The sequence below is a fragment of the Taeniopygia guttata genome, chromosome Z, assembly GCF_048771995.1.
Source record: "Taeniopygia guttata chromosome Z, bTaeGut7.mat, whole genome shotgun sequence".
In the NCBI taxonomy this organism is placed as follows: Eukaryota; Metazoa; Chordata; class Aves; order Passeriformes; family Estrildidae; genus Taeniopygia; species Taeniopygia guttata.
Window position 1 is genome coordinate 10,868,510 of NC_133063.1, and position 23,950 is coordinate 10,892,459.

At 36.6% G+C, this 23,950-nt stretch overlaps 1 protein-coding gene across 3 annotated transcripts in view; it reads left to right on the forward strand.

The window, feature by feature from the left end:
* Positions 1-23,362, forward strand: part of CDC42SE2 (CDC42 small effector 2) — an 80,738-nt gene extending 57,376 nt beyond the window's left edge. For all 3 annotated transcript variants that reach the window (XM_030258881.4, XM_030258882.4, XM_030258883.4), the window contains exons 5-7: positions 16,298-16,399; positions 20,925-21,042; positions 21,447-23,362. In XM_030258881.4, the coding sequence (XP_030114741.1) occupies positions 16,298-16,399; positions 20,925-21,023 (201 nt within the window). In that variant the 3' untranslated portion in view covers positions 21,024-21,042; positions 21,447-23,362. The remainder of the gene's footprint in view (positions 1-16,297; positions 16,400-20,924; positions 21,043-21,446) is intronic.
* Positions 23,363-23,950: the final 588 nt, after the last annotated feature.

A 23,950-nucleotide genomic window follows, 5' to 3' on the forward strand; every position in this document is an offset into this window, starting at 1 on the left:
TGCTTTGGGTTCCTTTTTGTGTGTTTTGGGATAATTTGCTGCAGAAAAACCTGACTGCCAGAGCATTTTCCCTGATGCTTCCCTGGGATCCTGCTGACTGCCAAGATACTCTTGGATGCTTATTAGTAATTTCTATGGGGCATGTTTTTTCTATGGCATCATGGTTTTCTTTGAAGGCAGCTCATCTTGGATGGTAAGGCAAAAATTTATTCTAGCTAGATTTTAAAATGGATGATGCTAATTCTGGATTACAAGATTTTGGTTCAGGTTGGTTTGTTTGTTTGTTTTAATTTATTAGATGTTCATTGTAAACTGCTTTTTTGTACCTACTGAGATTATAAAACAATAAGATTTTCTGGAGGGACCAGTAGTCACCTGACATAAGTGCTGCAAAACAAATGCTGTAACATCTTACAAATGTGAGGGTGTCTTGATCATCCCCTGAGTCAGTGAAATTATTCTTCTTGTATACTAGTAACATGTTTCATATAACCAAGATCATGTTTTACAATATCTTTGTCTGGTTTTCACTGCCTCTAAACTAGACACCTGTGTAAATAATGTTCACTTTGTTTAGTAAGAGAAAACAGAAGAGCTTACACCGCTCTGATCTATCTTTATGATAGGGAAAATGACCAGGTACCCTGCAATACCTTACATTACATGACACTTTACGTAATTGAGTGTTCCAGAATTAGTTAGCTCACATTATTTCCCAGTGAAAAGGAAAGAAAAATGATAAAGGGAGTGAGATGTTATTTGGTATTGGTATGTTTGTAACTTTCGTCTAAATGACCAGCAAAATTTTCCCTTTGAGTGATGCTCTGAGACCACTCGGACTGTCAAACCTGTTTTACCATAGAGTTGTTTTTGATGAATAAAATGTACATCAAGGGGTTGACTCTGACAAGGAATGACTTTTGAATTTGAAGTTGCCATCTCTACAAGCTCCCACTGTGTTCAGAGAGTCAAGCTGAATCTTTTTCCCACACTGGTGCAGTGAGCTTACTGTGAATAATCCCCCAGCTTCAGCTCCCTGGAATTTAGTAAATAATTTGGTCATGCCCAAGAAGGGAATGAATTCAGCTTAGGTTCTTAGCAATGTTGGCTCTGCAGGCATTGCAGGGGTGACTATTACTGACAAAGTATTTTTTATGACCAAACATAGCAGCCACTTATTTTTATAATGCCTAAGACAAGAATATAGTACGATATGTGGACTGTGCTTTGACTATTACCCCAGATAAACAGCCACAAGCAAGTTAATGTGGTTTCATTTCTTAAAAGGAAAATGAACTGTATACAATTTTTGAACACAGAAGTGTGGTCTGAAAGTAAACCTTGCTGGGAAACAATTGAGAAGGGCAGAAAGGTTTGAATTTCTCAATACTTTTATGTAGTAGTCCCTTAGGGGGTGTGTTGAATGTCATTATAATGCTGAACCTTGATTTTTTTTAGCTTTGCAGCTGGAAAGTAAACGTCTTTGTGGTGGTTTTAGTGGAGAATGTTTGCGCTTGAGTTTTGACAAATATTGGATTCATAAATGGTACTGAAAATGTATTTGCATTATTAGTATGTGCTAAAATGAACTTCAAAACTTAATAAATTGTCTGTAATGATGTTATAGAGAAAACCAGAGTCACTTCTTGTCCTAAATTATTTTGCTGTAGTGTACATCTCTCCTTAGTCTAAAACTAACACAATTGAGAAGCATATGTCAATGTCTGTACATTACACAGTTGTAGGTGGCTACTCTAAGGCCTCTGTTCAAGGACATTGACAGGACATGGAAACCTGTTGAGATAGTTAAGCAAGGTTTGGGCATAGAAACCATGCAGGAAATCTGGGAAGAAAATTAAATTCTTGCAAATTCTGTGCCTTGATCATGGAAGTGTGCTTCTGGGTGGTGTAGCGTGATGACAGTGTGGCATAGGGAACTCTTAAAATAATAGAAAATGGTCAAGATTTGGCAGCTGTCATGCTGCCAAGCCAGTGGTTCAAAGCTTTTTTTTTTTAATTAGCATAGGTACCATAGTCCACTGAAAACCTGGGTGTTAGTAAAGGGTACCTGTCCTGTTTCAGGTTATGAAACACAGAGTGGTGGTGGTAGTAATATTTTATCTTGGTCGTTGGCATTTTTCTTTAACTTAGGAACAATATCCATCTTCCTACCAAAAATTACTATTAATTTCTCTATTCATAGTTCTAGTTGTTAGGAAGATGGAGTTATGTTCTGTCTTTTTAAATATCACATGGTTCCATTTGCTGAAGAGTAAAATGAAAAATATTTGCTATAAATAATGTACTGTTATGCAGCCTGTTTGAAATTCTCAGCCAGCTGCTCTTCAGAAGACCTGATTTTACTCTGTATGTTCATTGTTCTTTTTACTCTTCATTCTGACTTTGACTGCCAGTCACTGCACATTTATAGCCAAAAACTGATGTTGAGTGTATCTGAGTTTTGGTAGAAGCTGACTACATTTGTGGAACTCTGAAGCAGTGTCCCTGAAGTTGCCAATAATGCATGAACCTGGAGGAATCTTAAATATCTCCATGCTCAGTGTTGCAATACCAAAGCTTCCTGTTCAGCTGTCAAAGAATCATGCTTTCTTGTCATAAGAAGCTCCAATATTTGGTTTTACTTTGGTAAGGTCACCAGACTTGACACTCAGAAAATCACACTGTAAATTTCCTGGATTTCTACAGTGAATTCAACTTCAGAATTGCCAGTATTAGGCTGAAAGAATTGTACGTAATGCTATCAAAATTTATGCAAGTAGGAGACATAGACAATAATAGAAAATCTGCTTTTGCAGGAATAGATTTATCCATGGATGACTTGGTGCAGAAAGCCTGCAAGATAAGGAAGGATAGGCTGCCACAGAAATGGACTAGTAAGTAGGAAGGTTCTTCTGAATAGTATGAACAGCCAACACTACCTCTAGAAATGATGGTGTGATGTTGTTGATACTGCTTGTCAGTGTAGCAGTAAATTATGACTAGTGGATGTACCTGACTTTACAAAATTTCTGCAGTGCAGCTGGTGGAAGAGTAAGAAGCTCTTTCTGCTACTGCTCCTGAATACAACTTTTCAACAACACTGAATGGGACAAGTAAGTTAGGAATACAGGGTTCTTCCTTACTTGATGAAATTTTAATAGTAGTGATTGTTTACACTCAAGACCTGTGGAATTGTGGCATGCCTCAGCAAGACTACACAAAAGGGTCTGTATATGTTTGGAACTGGTGTTTTTCTTTTTATGGGACACTGGACAAATTCCTTTGTTTTGCCAAGGAAAGCAGGACACTTCTTGAAAGGGCTTCCTTTTAATGTTCCTTGTAATAAAATATGTAGGCTTACAGTGCTTGACTTGTTTTCCTACACAATGTCCTTTTGTCTTTATTGTCTGTCTTTTGAGCGCACAGATTTTCAGTGGCACACCGTGTTGCTTCTCCTTTGCTGCCCTGCTTCTGTTGGAACTTGGTAATTAGTTCCTGAACAGCTTCCCTTTTGTCACTTGGGGACAAATGCACACATGTCATTTGGGGACAATTTGCCACATGTCGAGCATAAGCGTTTGTGTTAGCTACTATTCTGAATATGTAAAAAGCTGAGCAGAAAGCTAATCTAAGTCTAAGCATGGCTGCTGATTTGAACATTCCTTAAGACTTAGTGGTAGACTACTCTTACAGAGATGCCTCTGGCCATACTGTGTGTGGGTTTGATGTGTAAGCATCTCTAAAATACCTATTAGGCCATCCCTTGCTAAATTGTCTTGGCTGCTTGTTGTATTGTATTTTAATAATTTTGTGTATAATGTCACCATTTCTACGTCCACTGGTGAGATCACCTTTCAAATGACTATTTCCCATAGTATGGGAAGAACATGGGAGGCTGTTCCTGATTCCCTTGTGTAGGTTCTAACTCCTTTTTGCTTTGATGCCTCAAGGACAAGCAAAGACAGACTGTTATAATGTATTTTGGGATGCATTTTTTTTACAAAATTATTTGCGTAAAATGAGCTGGATGAACAAACTGACAGTCAAATTTGGGACCTTTGCAGAAGTCCTCACAAGAGCAAGAAATGGATTTGCCGCTGAAGGAAATTTGTGATTCCATGCTTAGTTATTCTCCCCTACTACAGATGAGAGTATCCAAGGCCGTGTGGTAGCACTCATGCTGAGGATGTAACTGATCAGTTTGTCTTTAGAATAGGAGGGGAGGGACAGCCCCGAGACAATGCTGAGATCACTCAGGTGGCAAATAACTTAGGCAAGGAAATGCCAATGGGGGGATCTCCAGGAAGGTCAGCCCTTAGGAGTGTGTGTCAGACTGAGACACACAAAGCTGTAATGGGATTACTTCCCTTAAAAAGGGATTTATTAAAAAAAAAAAAAAAAAAAAAAAGGCTATCTACATTTAGAGCAAGCTCATTTTGATAAAACTTCACTGAGAATTAGAGAATTAGTACAGTATGTCATTAGAAAACCAGGAAAATATTCAGGTTTTTTTGCATATACACATATGTATACCAACAAGAAGTTGTTGCTATGTGGGAAAACTAATGCCAAGTTTCTAAGATGATACTCAGGGAGGTGTTTAAAAACTCATGAAATGACTGTCTGTGTGTTTGTTGATTCCTGATAATTTTGCTATTAAATATTGTGGCTCTGTCTTTAACTACAGCAAAAGTTCTAGATCTTCCACTCATTAATCCTACCGCTAAAAAATAAATTGTGCCATAACATATGAAAATCCATTGTTTCCCAGTAAGGCAATTACAGTGAGTTGCATAAAGAGATTTTCTGAAAGTACCACTGATTTATTGCCATAGTTAAAGGTGAATCACAATGTGCAGGCTTGTGAGAACATATGGCAGTGCCTTTAGGGGTATTACCTTCAGTGCAGTGGATGCTTTAGCTGGTCCAGAGAAATTGTTAGGCTTACTGAGGGATTGGTTTTGTAATGGTGAATGTGAGGATCCTGTGTCTCACAGTGGCTGTTACCTGTTTGGAGGTCATATTTCAGTTCATTTTTTGTTCTTTTGGTTTTCTGCAGTGGAATTTCGTATATGCATATTACTGCGTTGCAGAAGATTATGTAGAGTGTGCAGAGGAGTAGAGAAGACTTGCATATAATGTACTATATGTAACACGTGTGCTTCCATTGAGATGCAAATGTGTTCAGACACTTGCACACACAGGATATTACAAATCTCTTTAAATGAGTCAGCTAACTCTAGGAAGTCTTATTACAGCATGGAAGAGAATTTCTTAACAAAACAATTTAAATGCTTAGTGTTCTTAAGCACACCCAAGGCTTTTGTTTATGTTGTATTTGGGGGGAGGAGACGTTCATTTGACTGAGCAGGAGGGGCTACATGTTGTAGTCCTGGCTGCATCCTTTAGAAAATTACGGTTCTCATGCCAGATGACCTTTCAGGTATTTCCTGTATTCTTGTTGGAAAAGGTCAGTAGGCAAATGGAAAGAAAGCTCAACGTGATACAGTTTATGGCATGCTCTCATCAAGACCTTGGGATTTGATTAGCTATTAGAAGTTTCCAGAAAGTTTGTGCTGTGCTGAGTCCTTTAATATTTTATTTAAGCTCTCTTTTATGTTGTTATCATTTTGCATTACAGGGGAGAATATACAGGAAAGTCAGTTGCAGCCTGCTCTTCATCACCATCTGAAGCTAGAGGCTTGTAAAGTAGTCTAGATGACAAGACACCTCTGGATGCCGTCTGGGGCAATGCAGCTGCTCAAAGCAGAACCAGCTAGACTTGACTTTTGCAGGATCAGGACCAGTTGTGTTGTGGGGATCTCAAAGGATGGACATGCAGATTCACTGGGTTTTTGGTCCAGTGTTTGACCACCTACATAACTGTTCATTGTATTTATATGTTTAATTGGTATTTTCTATGTTGTAACTTTGGGCTGTGGCTTCTCAGACTGCCACTGTGCATCTTCAAGGCTGTCTGTCTTTTCTTCCCTGTTGTATAGGTAATGGAAGACCATTAAGACCACAAGGAGATGTCTCTTTTCCTACAGATGAACAAATCCAGTATTTCAGTCTCTCTTCCAATGTCTTGTACAGCAGAGTTTTTGTCCCTTATCCATGTTGTAGATCTGGATTGACTGAAGTTTCAGTGATTAACTTTATTTTCATCTGTGCAGGCTGATAATGAGCACTTGATCCAAGCAACGGCTAAACTATTGGAAGTTACTTAGCTGTAAGGGTAGAGTTAATATGTTAAGTTCTGATTTTTGCTGAGAAACTAAAGCTGGTATCACAGACAAGGGTGCGTACAAAGGCTGGAAAGGGATGTTTTGCAAGGGCAGCTAGTGGTAGGACAAGGGAGAATGGCTTTTACATAATAGAAGGTAGAATCAGATCAGTTACCAGGAAGGGATTACTTACTGTGAGGATAGTGATGCGCTGCAACAAGCTGCACAGGGAAGTTACTGCAGCCACGTCCCTGACTTGGAGCAGTGTGTTCTGGTGGATGGTGTCAGGAGAGGGGGTTGGAACTTGGGGGCAGAGGATGGTCTTTAAGGTCTCTTCCAGTCCAGAATGTTCTCTGAGTCTATGATTTGTTGCTTTCATCATGCTCTGTCCTTTAATTGGTTACCTGTTAATCTTTACTCACACTTGACAGTCTAAAGACATTAAAGCAGTGTAGTTACTATAGTAGAAAATCAGTGTGATTCTTTTAGATTACTGGAATTTTTTAATACCTTTTTAAAAAATTATGTTAAAGAGACATTAAACCACCCCAAGTAATAAAAATAAAATTATTAGAAGGATGAGTAAATTTGTGGACAAAATGTCAGCCAAGTTGAAAGTTGCAAATGTTAAAATTTGCATCTTAAACTTTTACTAATGTGTTGTTTGAAAAGGACAGTGCTTTCTAGCTAATGCTAAAAGAACAGATTTGGATTTACTGTGTAACTTAAAGGTGGTTTAAGCATCTGCAATGGAACAAGTTCCCTTTGATGTGTGAGCTAAACACATTTCTTAAAAGACCGATTGTCTTTCAGAGTCATTTGACCTCATCTGGCAATTTTTTCCTGTTTATTTAGAAAACATAGGCTACAATTGCCAGTTTTATCATATGATGACTAACATCATCATAATATAATGGAATATTGTGTAAACAAACCAAAAAGCTTATACTTCAAAAAATGCAAGAAGGTGGTGAATTTGCTAAAAAAAAAGGAGCTGTTTGAGATAATATGCAATCCTGTTTGATGTATAAAGTTATGAAATAGATTAATTTGATGAGAAGTTGAAACCTAAAATCAATCTGGAAGATTTGATGATGCCATCTTTGCTGACATTTTAGATTCTTTTATTTTTCCTTTAATTTTGATTTTTTTATATACATGAATTGAACTGTTAGTTGTTTTAGACAATCAGATTTCATAATTCTTTTTTTTCCACTTGAATCAGTCAGTACATGCCAGGTGATTTTGCTGTAAAAGCTAAATCCAGTGTATACTTGATAATTGGTTTGTTGGATGCTAGGTGTTGCATCTAATAATGCTCACATTATTAAAAAAACTTAGCTCTTTTCAGTCACTGGCCTCAATTTCCTAACTCCTTTAGCTAGGGGAATCATGAGGCATCATGAACTTTTGGAAACTTAATGAAAGCTGAGTGTGCTGGAGACCTGCTACTTAACTGTTGCTTAAGAGTGGCTTGAAAGCCTGTGCCAGTTTCCTCCTGCTTCTGTTCTGATGCAACCACAGTTTGCAAGATCCTTAATCAGTCAGGAGTCTTTAAACGATGTGCTGAAAACTTCCCAAGTAGGAGACTGAGAAAAATGTGTTTTAGTGAGGGCAGCACCTTTGATAGAGCGCTGTTGACAGAGATCACAGCATTGGTTAGAACACTGTTATGCTGGGCTTAGACATCAGATTTTACTGCTTTAGAATAAATCTGTCATGAAATTTAGTGGTTTGGAGGCAATGTCTAGCATTACAATTTATCTTGCACATTACCTTAGTTGTGCATCTCTGTGTTTCTTCTGTGTGGGAGATGTTTTGACGTGAGGCATTTGAAACTCATAGGTCTACTCTGGCTCATTGATGGAGTATGTGGGCTACACTTCAAATGGTCATTGTCACTTTATGGTTCAAAAATAGAATTAAACACTGAAATGTTACACATATGCTAGTGCTGACTGGAATTTTGATATTACTCTGTATGATGTCTCTTTCATCAACTTTTATATAGCACTTGGAGACTGTATAAATGATGGACTGCAGTGTAACCTCAGATTTAAAACAGCTGAAAAATGAGACTACCACAATATTCAGGGAAACGTTTAGGGAACGTGCAGCCTTTCTTCTTCAAAAATATCACACTGACTTAATGATGAACATGAACATCCAGCCATTGGTTTCACAAGGTTTGATTGCTACCTAATGATCTTGTTGGTAGAGATGGGTGTTAGCTTTCCATCTTCACAAGTGTACATGCTTTTTTGTTGGTTTTAACATTAATCTACCTAATTAGGGTGGAAAGTGTGGAGAAATGCATCTTAAACAAGCAATGCACAAAAACAAATGCAAGGGGTACCTTTGCCCCTACAGCCCCCTTATATAGAGTTTGATGCAAGATGCTACAACCCTTATAGGCAATTTTGATGAGTCACTACTGGGAACTGAGACACGTCACTCAGACTACAGCTTGTCCTGAGACACATTCAGACATTCTGTGTATGAGACTATTTTGGAAGCAGAACAGCGTGTGTGGGGGAGGACAGAAAACTACCTCTACAGGGTGACCTGATACTTCCTATTCTGAGCAAGTGCCTAGCCCTTCTTGTGTCTTAATGTCTGGAGGATCAGATGGGTGCCACAGCAGAGGGAATCTTGCTGCTGGTATTTTTTCAGAGCAGATACAAAATGCATGAAAGGTCAAAGAAGGAAAACAAAGGGAAGGGTTTCAGTTTCTCTGAAAGGTCAAAGAAGGAAAACAAAGGGAAGGGTTTCAGTTTCTCCTAATCATCCAAATCCTCCAACTTGAAATGGTTGACTATCTTGACTTTGATTAAATCCTTCCCTTAGATTTCTGTCTTGGGATTTTTTTAAATCTTTGGCCTGCAACTGCTTTTGAAGTTTCAGCTGTGTTTTTGAATAGAAAGCCAGCAAATGGCTCTGTTTCAACAGTTCTATCATTGAAGTGTCCTCAGGGACACTTATCTTGATTGGTAAAAAGAACCCAAAGTGAATTTGCAGATTAAGAGTTTGCTTTTTACATTGGGTAATCATGAAATTGTCGCTAGACTAAGTAGTAGCAGAAGTTCTCCAAAAAAGGCTTGATGTTTGAGAGTTATTTCTGAAACATCCACAAGAACAGATATGAAACCCTATAGTTTGATAACTCTTATTTAATTTTTTTTAAAAAAATCCATATTGTATCTGTATTATCACTGTCTTGATAGTGCACCCATATAATGTGAAAACAATATTTAGTGAAAACAAATTCAGCAGGTAGCTACAGAGGAAAACCAGGAGCATATTCCTTCTTTGCATTTGCCCTGTCTGTCATAAGAATAGCAGTTGTGGTGGCTCTATTGGGATTTATTTTGCTTTAGGAGGGTTTGGGATTTGGATTGATTTAGAATGGAAAGATATATTAGGACTAGATCCCTAATGTTACAGAGGGTGAGATGATGTTAAAAGTTATTATATTTCGTTATGTTCTAACTACCATAGTACTGTTACTTAAAAGTCAAGCTTGGAAAGAAGTATGAGAGAGTGAATTCCCACTGTAGTGACTGAGCTAGCAGTTAAAATTCACCCTCATGTTGTGGAGACAAGTATTAAAAGCTGTGTAACTTTCTAGTGTTTATGAATGCACAGTCATATTTTTGCTTTTAAAAAAGAAAACTTTTTGGAGGCAATACTTGTTAAGTGATTATTCTCTGACCACAGAATCCCATTCTGCAAAGCAACTCTTTAGCATGCACATGGATCATTTAGTTCTCTGCTCACCAGGGAGAGTTTCTGTGTAAGGAGTTAGCAAGTAAATTTATTAAATATCAAATAAGGCTTTGGAGAGACACTGAATATTCTTTAGATAGCATTTGCCAAGAGACATAAACCTGTTTTATGACAGTATTCATTTAAGGAAAGGGAAAAACTATCTTTTGGCTTGGCGAGGTTGCTGAGCCTGCTGGCCAACAGTAAGCATTTCTGACTCCATGGAGGCAAGCGTAGCAGGTGAATGGGTCACACTGAAGTCACAGATGTTCCTGCCATAACCCACTCAAATGTGGAGTGTTACTAATACCTCGATCTACACAATCCCCACTCCTTTTAATTTTATTTTTTTAATAGTCTGAAGTTAGAGAAGAACTTGATAGAAGACTGGAAAATTAATCTTGGAAGCTGATGTTTTTACTCTGTATCAGTTGAGATGCCAAAGCATGGTACAGAGTTGTTTTTTTTTTCTCATTATGTATCAAGCCAAAATTATATGTCATTAAAAATAATCATGCCTTGAAGAATAGGAGAAATTGTAACAAATTTGAACAAAAGTTCCTCTTCTACATATAGTTAAAATGAAAGACTAGACAATCTTGATCAAAAAAAGGAAGGTGCATCACTTGGCATTTTACATATGGCATACTTCATATTGATTTGGATCTGGTTGAAAACACATTGCACAAAATCAGACTAGATAGATCATATCAGCATGTTATTTTCTTTCTAATGTATTGTACTGTTCCCTGTACTTTTGGGACAAAGATAAATATGGAATGACAGAAAAAATGTCTCTAGATGCATGCTATATTAATATAACTTAAGTAGTGCATAAATATGGTATGTGCAATGTATTTTTACTGCATATGAAATAAGTAAAAACTATATGTATGAAACAGTTATTAAAAATTACACTCATAACATTTGGGTAAATGCTAGAAAGTTCGCAGTAGGAAAGTTATCCTTCCCTTGTGATAGCTTGATGATATTAACAAGTATTAATTTTTTAAAAGTTCTCCTCAATACAAATGTAACTGTGTCTGTGTTAGTTTTAGAGAAGAATGATTAAAACAAGGATTTACTACTTGTGACTTAAATACCAAATTTTGTTATTCTGAATGTGCAGTGCAAAGATGCAGCCCTGTGTCCCTGCCACGGATTTGTTACTCATGTAGACATTGAGGACACTGGGTGTCCTGTTGCCTGGTTTCTTATAGTTTAGTTTACTGAGACCTTAAGGTATAAATAGCCAGGACATTATACTGGATGTCCTGGATAAAGAACATTTCTTTGTAGAAAAAAAGAGTTGGCACTTTTTCTTGTTTTGTAAAGGGATAAATTAAATGGGTAAGCAATAGGAGAAAGGTGCCAGATGTGTGAATTTTAATAAAGAAGCATTGTTTTTGGAGATTTTGTATTCACAATATGGCAATAATATATAATTCCTCCTGAATTTCTTCAGTTTCCACCATGTACTTTAGTGCGCATTCCTCATCTGCACCTACAGCTACCCCTTTTATTTGAGGACTGCCTGTTGCAGGTAAAATACACACAGACTTTTGTGTTAGAAGGTCCTTTCAATGCTGTTGTCACTTACATTTCACTTAGACTTGGATTTCTGATATGTTTGTCACAGCCATCTCAAAATACCTGGTGTAGAATTAGCAGAACTTGCTCTTCTGGAGCTTAACAGATTCCTTTGCTTTTGATACCCAGCAAATGTAGGCTGGCACTTGACTTGGGAATATCTTTGTATGAAACTTAATACAAAGGTTGACTTCATTTGCATCTTCAGCTTCTAGCAGGAAAGTAATTGTCAGCCCCCCAAGATCTCAATGATATCAGTTAATATTTTTTTATATGTTTGAGACCTTGGTGTTAACTCTCTGTGTCTTAAGTTTTGTTTTTTTTTTTTTAGAGGATCTCTCATGAAGAGCAGAGAAGGGTGCATTACTGCAGAAAGGAGAAAAAATTCCCAAACTTGTCTTTTTCATACAGGCAGAGAGCTTGCCTAATTCAGAAGTGTTGCCATCACTTATGAAAGGGCTTGAGCTGAAGAAGTGCAGCCTAACCTCTGGACAAAATCTAGAGATAGTGAAAAAAGATAACTTCCCTGAAAGCCAAAAATACAGGGCAGTAGAAAGGAAATTTTACGTACTTCTGGACTCATCAGTATGTTTAAATAAACAAATTACAGTTTTGAATTTCTTGCAACAAGTAGTGTTTTGAATTATGAAAAACAGCATTTCAGTGAAATGTTTGTGGCTTTTCTGAAGGGCAGGTTGAATACACAGTATAATTAGTTTTAACTTTTTGGGCAAAAGTTTAAAATTCTTTAAAGTTTCGAGAAACTTGCAGGGTTCAAATATTTTATGTGATGCAACTGTTGGAGACTTTCTGATTTCTAATTTGGTATTTCGAAGGAAATGCTAATGTGTGGGTGCAAAGCGTCACTCACAGGTTAAGAATAGAAAAGATCAATTTTTACTTCATTTCTATGGCAACTGAAATGTGATCCTGTTTTATTGCATCTAGTACACATTCAGAACAAGGCTTCTTAGGTGGGTCTTCACACTATTTCCATTCCTCTCAAGACATTTAACACACAAGCCTGCATCTCTTCTGCTTCAGTTTCAAGATCCGTTTTTCATATTTCACAATCTAATTCTTCTTCAGCTTTTTGTCAAAGGAACAAAATGAGTAAAGCTATTAAATGATGGCACTTCATGTTCCACTTCCAGGATCCTTTTACAGGGCTTTTCCTCTCATCTCATCATTGTTGTGCTCCCTTGCCTTCCCAGTAAAAGGGGAAGTGCTTTGGCACAATGCAGAGGGGAAAAATACTTTAATACAGATTTTAAACTTTCTTTGTCCACTGATGCTGAGTATTTTAGTAACTTGACTTATACTGTCAAGAAAGGTAACAGTCAAGTTAGCTAATCATAATGTGGACCTTTTTCTGTTTCCCTCCTGCTAGGAAAAAAATCCACAGGGAATGCAAATAGAGGACACAGGACTCATTGTAGTTAAATTGACATGGTTGGGACATTTATTTCTTTAGTCAGAAACATCTTGAAAACAAAGCTTTAGATAGTACAAATGCTCGGGGGGTGTGTATGTTGAAGTTCTTTGCACTAGTGTCATAAACATTAATTTGTTTTATAGATGACCTTTAGTCACATTTCATTATTACTTATTACTAGATTAGTGGTGTGTAAATGTATTCTAAGGGTAATTATTCATGGTATGATGTCAAGCAGTTTGAGGTATGAGTGAAGCCTAGTGGGATTAAATTTTGCTGAACCCTGTCAGCATTTTTTATTTCTTTTTAACATGAAGTATTTTATGTGTGTTCCCCTCCTGAAAGTCATGGTGATTATCTCAGCTGATCAGCCACAGCTTCTGTGGCCCTGGAGAAGAGAGGGGCCACTTTCCAGCCACTGCACTTTAACTCCCAGAACACAAAATCAGTCCTTCACAGCAACAAATAAGTCATGAAAGAAGGCTTGTGAGCTGCACAAGGATAGAGCATAGAAAGCCAAAGATGGTAGAGAGGGAAATGAGCATTTACTACATTTAATTTCTTCCTAAGTAGGAGAAGAATGTGATGCTTATCAGCTTCTTTCAAATTCAGTATACTGAAAAAAGCAATCTCATGTGTTAATTCTTACTGTGTATAAAACATTGTTATGCATGTATTCTTACTAGGCCTCAAAAAATACAATTTCAAAATTAAATCCTGGCAAAGCTAATAGTTATGGTGTCCTCTGTAAAAGCTTTGCAACCTTTCCAGGCATGTTCCCCTATTGGTTTTTCCTGTGTTACACTCCTCATAAAGAGGTGATATTTTACAGTGCTCCCCATGTCTCTCTAGACATTCTAATTGGTCATTTTGGTTCTGGCTGTGACCATGTCTACAGGAACAGCACATTCTAGTAGGATCAGCTGTGTAGGACAGCAGAACAGTTGCTGTTGGGGAGTCATGATGTGTATTAGATGTCTTGTGATCTACTCTAGCCTGGCTCACCTGCTTCACTGGCCTCAGTGTCTGTTAGCAATGGGAGAGCATCAGTTAGTCTTCCAGTTCGGCTTTATTAAAAAAAACCTGTAATTTTTGCACTCCAAGATTAGTCTGAAATTGCAAGTGAATCATGATAAGTGAGAACTGGTAAAGTTGCTTCAAAAGCATTCTTGGGATCCAAGCTGAAACAGTAATGTAAATGCAAGCTGGCTACTCCTGCAGAAAAAAAAAAAAAAGAAAAGTAAACCAATTTTTTATTTGCTTTCACAGTGAATTATTTTGTGGCACTGCATTTAAATACTGTTCCAAAGCTTCATGGAGCTCACATCAATGGGCACATGTCAGGGGGTAGCAGGCTGATGGCCACTGATAAGGAACTCACTTAAGATAAGAGATGTGGTTTGATGGCAGTGCAGTTTAACTAGTGGTTACTGTTTGACTAGCTGATGATTGGTGGAGAATCATTTACAAGATCCAGCACTTTGTTATTGGCATGGTCTTAAGTTAAGGAGTAAAATAAGTTACTTTGAACAACAAAAAAAAGTTAAATTATCTTAAAAACTCATAAACAAGATAAGAAAAATCTAAAGTCTTTGAGTTTGTCTATATCTTCTCTGCATCAAAACTATTAAAATGAAGAAATTATGGGTGTATTGTGTAGATACATACATTTGGCTGCTGATTTTTTTAAAGAGGGAGGGGCAACTGCTGCAGGAATTAAATAATTTTAAGTGTTTTAATTAAAGCAGTGTATTTTCATACAGCTGTCTAGATCATCTGTATGTGTCAACATTACAGCATATTACGGTACAGGATGGCGTAAACACAAATTTTAAACAGCTGGAATATTTTATCAACTGATTGATTTTGCAAAATTCTTTGGAATTAGAGAATTCACTACTAGTTTTAGCACAGATCAGATCGTTGTATATAGCTGTTCCCACAGAATTTTATGTGTTGTTCCTCATCCCAGCTATTCATAGCACGCAAGAAGGTACTAAAAGCTACTGAAATCTCATTTCTTAATAGGAAAAAGGAGCAGGACAGGACTAAAGGTGTTTTGTACTTGCTGGCTAAACCCTATGATGTATTCTCATAGCTATGGGCTCTGATTCATAAAGATTTCATCTGTAGCTGTTGAAATGATAGGTAGCCCACTCGAGGCATGTGCCTTTGTGCCTTGAGTCTGTGTGGTCTTAAAATCTCATAGCCAGTTAGAGATCATTAAAAACAAGACCGAGTGAACTTTAAGGTAATGGGAAGGTTTCACATGAGCTCAAGTAAGTTTTAACTGTTAAACTCTACTTTGTACAACATACCTTAAACTGAGATACTGGAACTGTGGGGTTTTTTCCAAATGCAGGCATTTTTCAGAGTATGGTCATATGGTGACTACACACTGCATGATTTGCTCTGTTTAAGCTCCTGGCTCTGGTCTAAGAAATAAGGATAGGGTTTTCTTGTTTTTGTCCTTTAGATGTAATGCTTAGCTGGAGGCAGGCAACCAAAGCAGCTTTAATTAGGGAAATTCTTTGGTGCCTCTAATTTTTTTTTATTTGCATGTTATTAGATTACTAAAAAATGAAGCTGTGACTCTGAAAACTGGGAAGCAGAGGTTAAGCAATTCTTGCCTTCTGTCGCATGGTATAGGAACCAGGAGAGTCCCTGAGCTGGCATTTTGCCTTACTACTGCACTGCACTCCTTCAGCTCACAGTCGGGAATCCTGCAGACTGAAAGCAATCTTGAGTTCAGAATTCGTTAAGATACGTCTGTGACTAACCCTGATCAAACTTAAAGCACTGTTCTGGACATTGCCATGAAGTATATTACAGTGACATCGGGGCATGCAAATAAGAAATTCTCAAAGTTAATGGCTACATAGACTATTCTAACAAGCTTTGTTCCTTAATTCTTGTTTTGAATGACTCAAATCTGTCCCACCGTGATTTAAATACAACTATAGGCAGAAATTACTGCATGAAACATTGCAAATACTGGTTAATAAATGTGGAATTTATTAAGGTTATTTACAAATGTTTTGTTGGCCTAAATGCTGGGAGTGGTATCCGTGCTTGTCTGGTACACATCCTCCAAGTAAAAAAGACAGTAATACTAGTGTTTTGGTTAACCTTAGAATTTGGTCTCTGTTTTTTGACTCTATTAAAATACCTTACAGTGTATGCAATATCCTTCCTATAGATGGTTAACTTCTACCTTTATGACACATACTGTTTTTGCCTTTTCAGTGACTCTCAGATGTTTTCTGTACCTTCCTTTCAGAAAAGACGACGGCGGATTGATCGAAGCATGATTGGGGAGCCGACAAACTTCGTTCACACAGCTCATGTAGGATCTGGAGACGTATTCAGTGGAATGAATTCAGTAAGCATGAGTTGATGAACATCATTTCATATTAGACAGAATACAAGAACACTGTATTTATATGTTGTAGCTGAAGCAACGAGTCTTTCAGCTGTAAGAAAGAATCTGTATGAAACTGAAGAATGACCTGATAGCATTTAAGTCTAAGTCCTAAACACTTGCATTCAAGAATACAGATTATAATTGTTAAAATTCCTATATTTATTGATAACGCATTTTAGATGCTGTATAATGATATAGAATACTTTTTAAACTAAAAACTCACTCTCTTTATATGTATGAACCAAAAGAAATGTATACTTGAAAATGTACTCAGGTATTATATAGAAAAATCCAAGTGTCTTATAATTGGCTATATTTCTTATTTTGAATGCCTCAAGCTGTTTTGAATATAGTTCATTTAGAACTCTAGCTTACCTCAGTTTATGGTGCACATGAATTTATGTTTGGATGTTTTTGCTGAGCTTTTTCTATATTCTGTAGCCCTCTTTGCAGTGTGAGTTATTTCCACAGCAAGTAGTGTCACAGGTAAGATTTTGTAGCTTCCTGTAGAAGACGGACGCAAGAAATATTTTTAGCTCTCTGAAAGTGAAAGAACAGAAGGTAAGATAAATAATGAAAATGAACTTACGGAAATAGGTGTATCTTTTAGAGCTTCAGATTTCTGTGAAATGTCAATCTATTTCTAAGGTCAATAATATAAAATATAGAAAATAGTTGTATGTAGATGAAAAATACTCAATGACTTTACTAATAGTCTTTAAAGGAAAACATATTTGGAGATGACAAAGACTTGGTGACAGAGAAGAAAAATCTCTGTCAGAGGTATCAGAATAGAAAGCAGAGCTAAAAAAGCTGAAATGTAGGCTAGGAAGGTAATTTGTAGTTTCAACTAGATTAAGTTGGTGTTATTGACATCAGAAAAAAATTTTTGTAACTCATCATGTAATGAGGAATGGCAAAGCTAGAAAATTCAACATGAAAAAACGCAATACCTTTTTTTGGAAACAGCACAGTGGGCTGGAAATGATTTTTAGTAAAACCTCTGTAAGCAAGTTAAATGGCCAAACACAGATTCCACTTAATAAAATTTAGTTAAAGCTGATTCCTTATTTAATGTGATATATTACATTAATATTTAATGCCATTATAAATTGAAATAATACACTGATAATAATGTGACCGGGTTGTTTGATTACTTTTTTAAAGCATGGATTTGCTTTTTCAGTAATTGTTGTTTCTCCTGAGGGAACCTTGTTTCCCCTGAGGGAACCTTCCTTATTCTCACAGCTGAGCTGCCTTTTTGAGATTTTTGTAGGTGGCCTGAAGCTTTAGTTTTTCCCCTTTCTGCCTGTTTGCTCTCATCTTTTTCTTGCATAATACCCAGTTTTATCTCCAGATAGCAGGTAATCATTATTGTCTCTCTACATAAATTGAATGCTTCTAAGTAGCTCTTTCTCTCTCTTTTTTTTTCCCCTTCTTTTAAATTTGGATAATGTGCTGCATCAATGACCAGTGAGACTTTTCTGATCTTAGAAAGTATCTGTCTGTGAAAAATAATCATTCCCAATCCCCCTGCTTCAGAAGCTCAAATCTCTGTTTTTTCACGCTGCTTATTTTCTGCCTCTTCTGGTAGTAGTCTCCACATTCTTTATTTGCAGTGTAAATTCCAAGATTACAGTGTCAACCTTCACATGTTCTTCTGCTCCATAATTTTCTTTATAGTATGGACATTATATTCCTTCAGGAACCTCTTTGTGCTTTATCTTTTTAAATAACTTAGGTGAAAATCTGCAATTTACTTACGTTTTTCCATTTATATTTGGTTCTTTATTCACTTTCTTTTCTGCCCTGTGCCTTCTTTCATCAGCATTATTCTTCATTATACATCTTTACAATTCTGACTGAATAGCTTTCTGACTATTCAGAATATTTTTGAAATATTTTGCTTTTTTGTTTTATTTTTCTGTAGAGTGCCTTGCTCCTTTGTTAGAGGTGTACTTAGACAGCAGGAGACCTCTGTGCATTGTTTCTGTTCATTCCCCATCCCTTTTTTCCCTGTTTTGCTTTCACAGTCCATGGTGAAATCTCTTTCTTCTGATGCTTCATATTCTTCAGTTCAGTCTTTGATTTCATATAGTTGCCCACTGCTTTTTCTCTCAAGCTCTGTCTGTGCTGTTTCCTAATTCTGAAAGGGAGGGTAAAAAAAGGAAAGAAGGAAATTTAATGAGATACATAAGCAACACAACAATTTGCATGATCCTTAATGGGTACAATCCTTTTTCCTTTCCAAAATCTTTAAAATTCTTAAGTCCCATCTAAATTAGATGTAAGAGAGAAGAACATTGCTGTTGCATATCATCAGAGAAAGGAATCTTTGGGAAATGGTATCTTTGGGAAAGAAAAAAATCAAAAATTGCATTTCACAGTGCTTGTTCTTGTTGCTCAGCCTCAAAAGGAGGATGCTTCAGAAAAAATGCTGCCTTAAAAGCCTACAAATGTTAGACATTTTTTGCTCAGCAATTTTAGCATTGTATGTCTCCTGCAAAAGTTTTCATACACAAAATAGCTACTGAACTGTTAATGCAGACTAATTTCATTTGTTGCATTCTCTGTTTTAAGGGCAACAGTCTCTGCATTTAAGACTGATACTTCCTTATCCAGTAACTCATGTGTGACTCATGAACTGGAGAAATTAGCCTAACTTTTAGAAATACTCTCGAAAACCTACAGTTCAGCCTTGCAATTTGTGTTGATTTGCTGCTCTCCAAAATTTTCAAGTCTTGTAAGCAGGTTTTTAGGTTGAAAGGTGATGTGGCCTGGAGATTTTTGTAGGTCTTTTTTCTGCTGGAGTCAGAGTTTATTCAGATAAAATTATGGCATCCTTTATTCACTCTTGTGAATACATTTATGTGTAGATTATTTTCTGAGGGAAAAAACCTGAATTCAGACTTTGTTTTTTTCCATGGCAGCAAAAGATGCTTTGTGAAAAAGATGAGTGGCTTGGTAAAATGTGAAAGTTCTTAAATATGTCCCCATGCACTTCAGCACATTCTTTTACTGCATTCATAGTTTTTGATGTCAGATGCACTAGAAAATAAGCTCTGAACACTTTTCCCTCAAGAAAAATAACATGGTAATATCGCTTTGCTGCAGCTTTATCACTTATTTCAGCAAAAGGCCGAAGTGTTAAATGGTTTTACATTGTGCTGCTTAAATACATAAAAACCCAATCCTTTGCATAGCATTGCAATATTGAAGATACAGTGTATATAATGTTGAAGATACAGATCAAAAAAACAGGCTCTTTTGTCATATAGGTTTGAAAAACTGCATGGAAGAATGAGTTTACTGATGCACTCTGTACATGTGCATGTGTTTTGCTTGCTGTTGAAAAGAAAATATATTTCTTTTGTCTTTGTAGACAGGGAATGTCGCGCAAGCTGCTTGGAAATGTTCCTCCTGTGCTGTTTTAATACAGCGCAGTGATGTTCCAAGTGATGTTTTTAGGTCTCTGTGAAGGAGGAGCATAGATTAAATAATTGCAAGTGGTGCCCTGCAGGCATAGCCTTGAATGAATGTTATTTTCCACTCTTTGTGTAGTTGTTGTGTATGCTCTGGGATGCAGAGAAAAAAGGGCCAAACCTTTAAGATTCAAGTTGTCTTCCTGCAGGCACTTGGACATCATTATTTTGACTCATACAACACAAGCAGGAAAGAACTATGGGTTTCCTTTTCTGTTTGGTGATTGAGTAAAGTCATAGCAGGATGTGCATTTCTTGAAACATGAAGCGTGAAACAGGGGGCACAAAGAGTGTGTCTCTATGTATTTATATACATCAGGCTAAAAATACCTTCAAAGCACCTATGTTCAGGAAAATTCAGATTGGCTGTGTTTTAAAAAATAAGTGCCCTCCATTTAAAGGAACAGTATAAATTAAGGGAAGCATTGAATGTTGGCATGTAAGTAGATAAATCAAAAATGTTCAACAAACCAAAAGGTCCTTTTTTATTTAGAAAATCTTAGTTTAGCCCTGTTTTAGTGATTCGAATTAGCCATGCAGATATTTGCAAGTTGGATATTATACTCTTAACATAATGATGTTAATTTAGCAATTAACTTGTGGTTCATTATACTTGCCAGAGAATATTTTCCATATAACAAGATAAATTTTAGTTTGTCAGATGGAGTCAATGCCAGTAAAATATTTGATTTTTTTTTTATTTTTTGATTAATCAGGTGGGTCAGTGAAACCATGAATCAGCCAGTTTTCTTTGGGAGAGAGGAAAAACTTTTGCCTCAGCACCACTTCTTCGATCTTTTCTGCTGATCCATGTACTGAAGTTAGAATTTCAACAAGTCTTGGATGCATGTGTTCTTGTGCAAAATTAATATAGCTTTACTGGTAACAAAGGAGCTCTTGGAAGCTAAACCTAGAGAAAAAAATAAAATTAAAAGCAAGAAGATGCTACAGCTCGTTGTTTTTCTTCTTTTCTCTACCCTTCTTTTCCCTTCTATCCCCAGGTCAGCTCAATTCAGAATCAGATGCAATCCAAGGGAGGCTATGGAGGTGGCATATCTGCAAATGTTCAAATGCAGCTCGTAGATACAAAGGCAGGATAACCTTGGGGATAACTTTCCTGTAAGTATTTCATTCAACTTCTTAGGCACTGTTAGAGCAGTATGAAAAACAATCATACTGCTTCATAATTATCTGCCTGTAAAGACTTGGGTCTTTATGATGACCAATTTTTAAATCCATTTCTGAGTAAGAAGAATAAGAATGTTATTTTTCACAGAGTGGACTGCAGATTGTTCGGACTTTATCAGTCTAACCTTAAGCATGTGATTAACCAAGGGTGATCTTGTAGGCTGATCTTCACAGGTGAAGTTAGTTGTAAAACAAATCTCATAAGAAGTTTGTGATGTGACTTTTGCAGTGGTTCCATAAGATGTATGGTGTTAAGTCAATGTATAGCAGGATTGCCGTTGGAAAATGGTCAGAATGCTCAAAGCTTGGATTAACGCATGTTTTCTGTCTTTTAGGTTTATGTGAGTTCCTGTATCTTCTTTCCTGTGTCCTCTCTTTTGCCTTGGTGACTGCTTTCTGTGCTCATGACAAGAGAAGTGATGGCTCATTGTTCACCCTTCGTGATTAGTCCAGTGAAAAGTTGCTGTTCTGCTCTGATGATGCCACTTACCAGATTGGTCCGACTGTGCCTTTCAGTGGCATGCACACATTGGCCTGTACCAGTATCACGGACATAGAGCTTTTTAGGATTGGTTGTCACTTTTTAGTTGTTCTAAGACAAATTAAAGCATGGATCTTAGCTTTCCTCATTCCTCAGAAATACTAATGCACAACATTCTGTTGCTTTTTAGTCTTTTAATCTTTTCTCCATTCAAATAATTTAGAAATTAATGAGTTTCCATTAGTGTCTTCAATTACCTAATGTTCACTGAATTTTTGAAAGGTCTGAGACCTGCAAGCACAAATAATTATTTCATACAAAATCAACAGAGTAGATGACCGCATGCTTTGTGAGGTTGCTTTTTATGGTGGCCTGCTTGGTGCTAAAAGAAAAAAAAATTGCTTACTGCAGATGTGAAAAATTTTGCTGTGGCACCAAGTCATGCCTGTTTCTGAAAAAGGAGTTGTAACTTAGCTGCTTCAGAGTCATGTCTTTATTTTAGTTTTTATCCAATTGGTCTTGAAATAATAAAGAGAGCGCTTGCATTCATGAGGCATTTGTTGTAAATGTTCAGTATATTTATTTTGAAAGAGCTGACCTTGAGACTGTAAACCAGTGTAGTACCGTATCTAAGTGTTGTGGAATCGCTTTAGTTTATTTACACAGAAGAGCATCATCTTTGGCTGCTTCTTTTCCTGTCTTCAATTTTCCTTAATTTCAACCTGTATAGTCATTTCCAGTAGCAGCATGTCAGACTGCCTGCAATATTGGCTGAAAAGTTTAGTAGACCTTTCTATGTAGTTGGCAGTTTCTGTGTACTAAATATTTAGGGCCATGGAAGTTGCTAAGAGCAACATACTAATCTGGCAGAACAGGTGCCAATGAAAACAACATACAGGGTGACTTTTTACTAAGTCAGTAAAATGCCTTTTGCTCAGGTTCCAAAGCGTGTTTCTTTCACATGATGTGAAACTGCATTTTAATATTGCACTGTTTTCAGATTATCTCTATAAATGGTCCCTTTTCTTGCTTCTTTCTGGTGATTTTAGAGAAGTCAATTATTTGAGTCCTGGTTTTATTACATTTTTATGAGGGAAAAAGACCCAAACCATCTTAACAAATAAGGCATAACTGATTTTAATCAAGTCCATTTCTATATGCAAATATGCATGTGGACTAATGTTCTTTATTCTGTTTCTGTCCTTTCCCTGATTTCACATTGCAGCAGCTGTCTTGTTGACAGCTGTCTGGTTACCTAATCTGCTCTCTCTGTTTGTAAACAACACATAAAATACACAGCTATGGAGGTAGTTTGCCTTCCCTAGGTTGTATTTCAGTGGTAGATGTCACTTATCTGGTTGAATAGTTCAAATTAGGTTGGGTAGTGTTCACTGATAAAGATACTGATTCCTGATGAGATGTTAAATTGTGTGGATGCATAAGTACACGGCAGTGCAGTGATACATATTTTTTTTAGGGGTTAGCATTTCCAATGCCACTTTAACAATGACTCTTAAATTTACTACAAAACTATTACAAAATTATTTGATCTTTGTTATTGGTAATAGCAGCTTAAATTTGCTTGCCAAACCTATCTTGCACTTGCCAAAATGTTTTCAGCTCAATAGCCAGGAAAGAAATTGACATATTTTTATAACAGACATACTTTTTTTGTACATTGTGTTCATTCTTGAATAAAGTCAGTTCAGTGTTGGCTTGTAGATATTAAAAGGAAAGTATTGACTTTGAATCAATAAATGTTTTCTTTCAGTTGGTGGCCTATCCTTTTTCCTTTCCATAAATTATATTTGCATTAGAAAAACACTTGAATCTTACAGACAGATTTGTGGTGAAAAGAGTAACCTATTAGTCTCAATAAATGAATTGCAGGCTTGAGGTTTTTTTGTCGCACTTAACCCTTTTGTTGCCAAATGGATTAACCTGTAGTTTTATCAGTATTATTGTTGCATTGATTTAACATGTATGCCAAGGGCTTCTGCAAGGAAGGGAGAGTGTCTTAAAAATACTTTGGAAACATTTCCTTTTGACTGCAAGTCATATGTGTGTTAACTTTCCTGACTGTGCTGCAGATTACTATGGTGGTCAGTAAAAGACTTGTGACCATAATATGCTCATCTGCATTAAAAGTACCTGCAAGGCACAGTATTGCCTACTGTCTACTTGGGTCAATCAATTTTTATATTTGACACTCCCAAAGTTTATTCCTTAAGCACTAACTTACTACTTTAAATTTCATGCCAAATTCTTCTAAAGACTGATAATGAATTCTTTAGCTCATGCCAAGTCCATTAAATTGCCAATTGAGGGGGAAAAAGGCAGCTAGAGGGAAATAAGGTT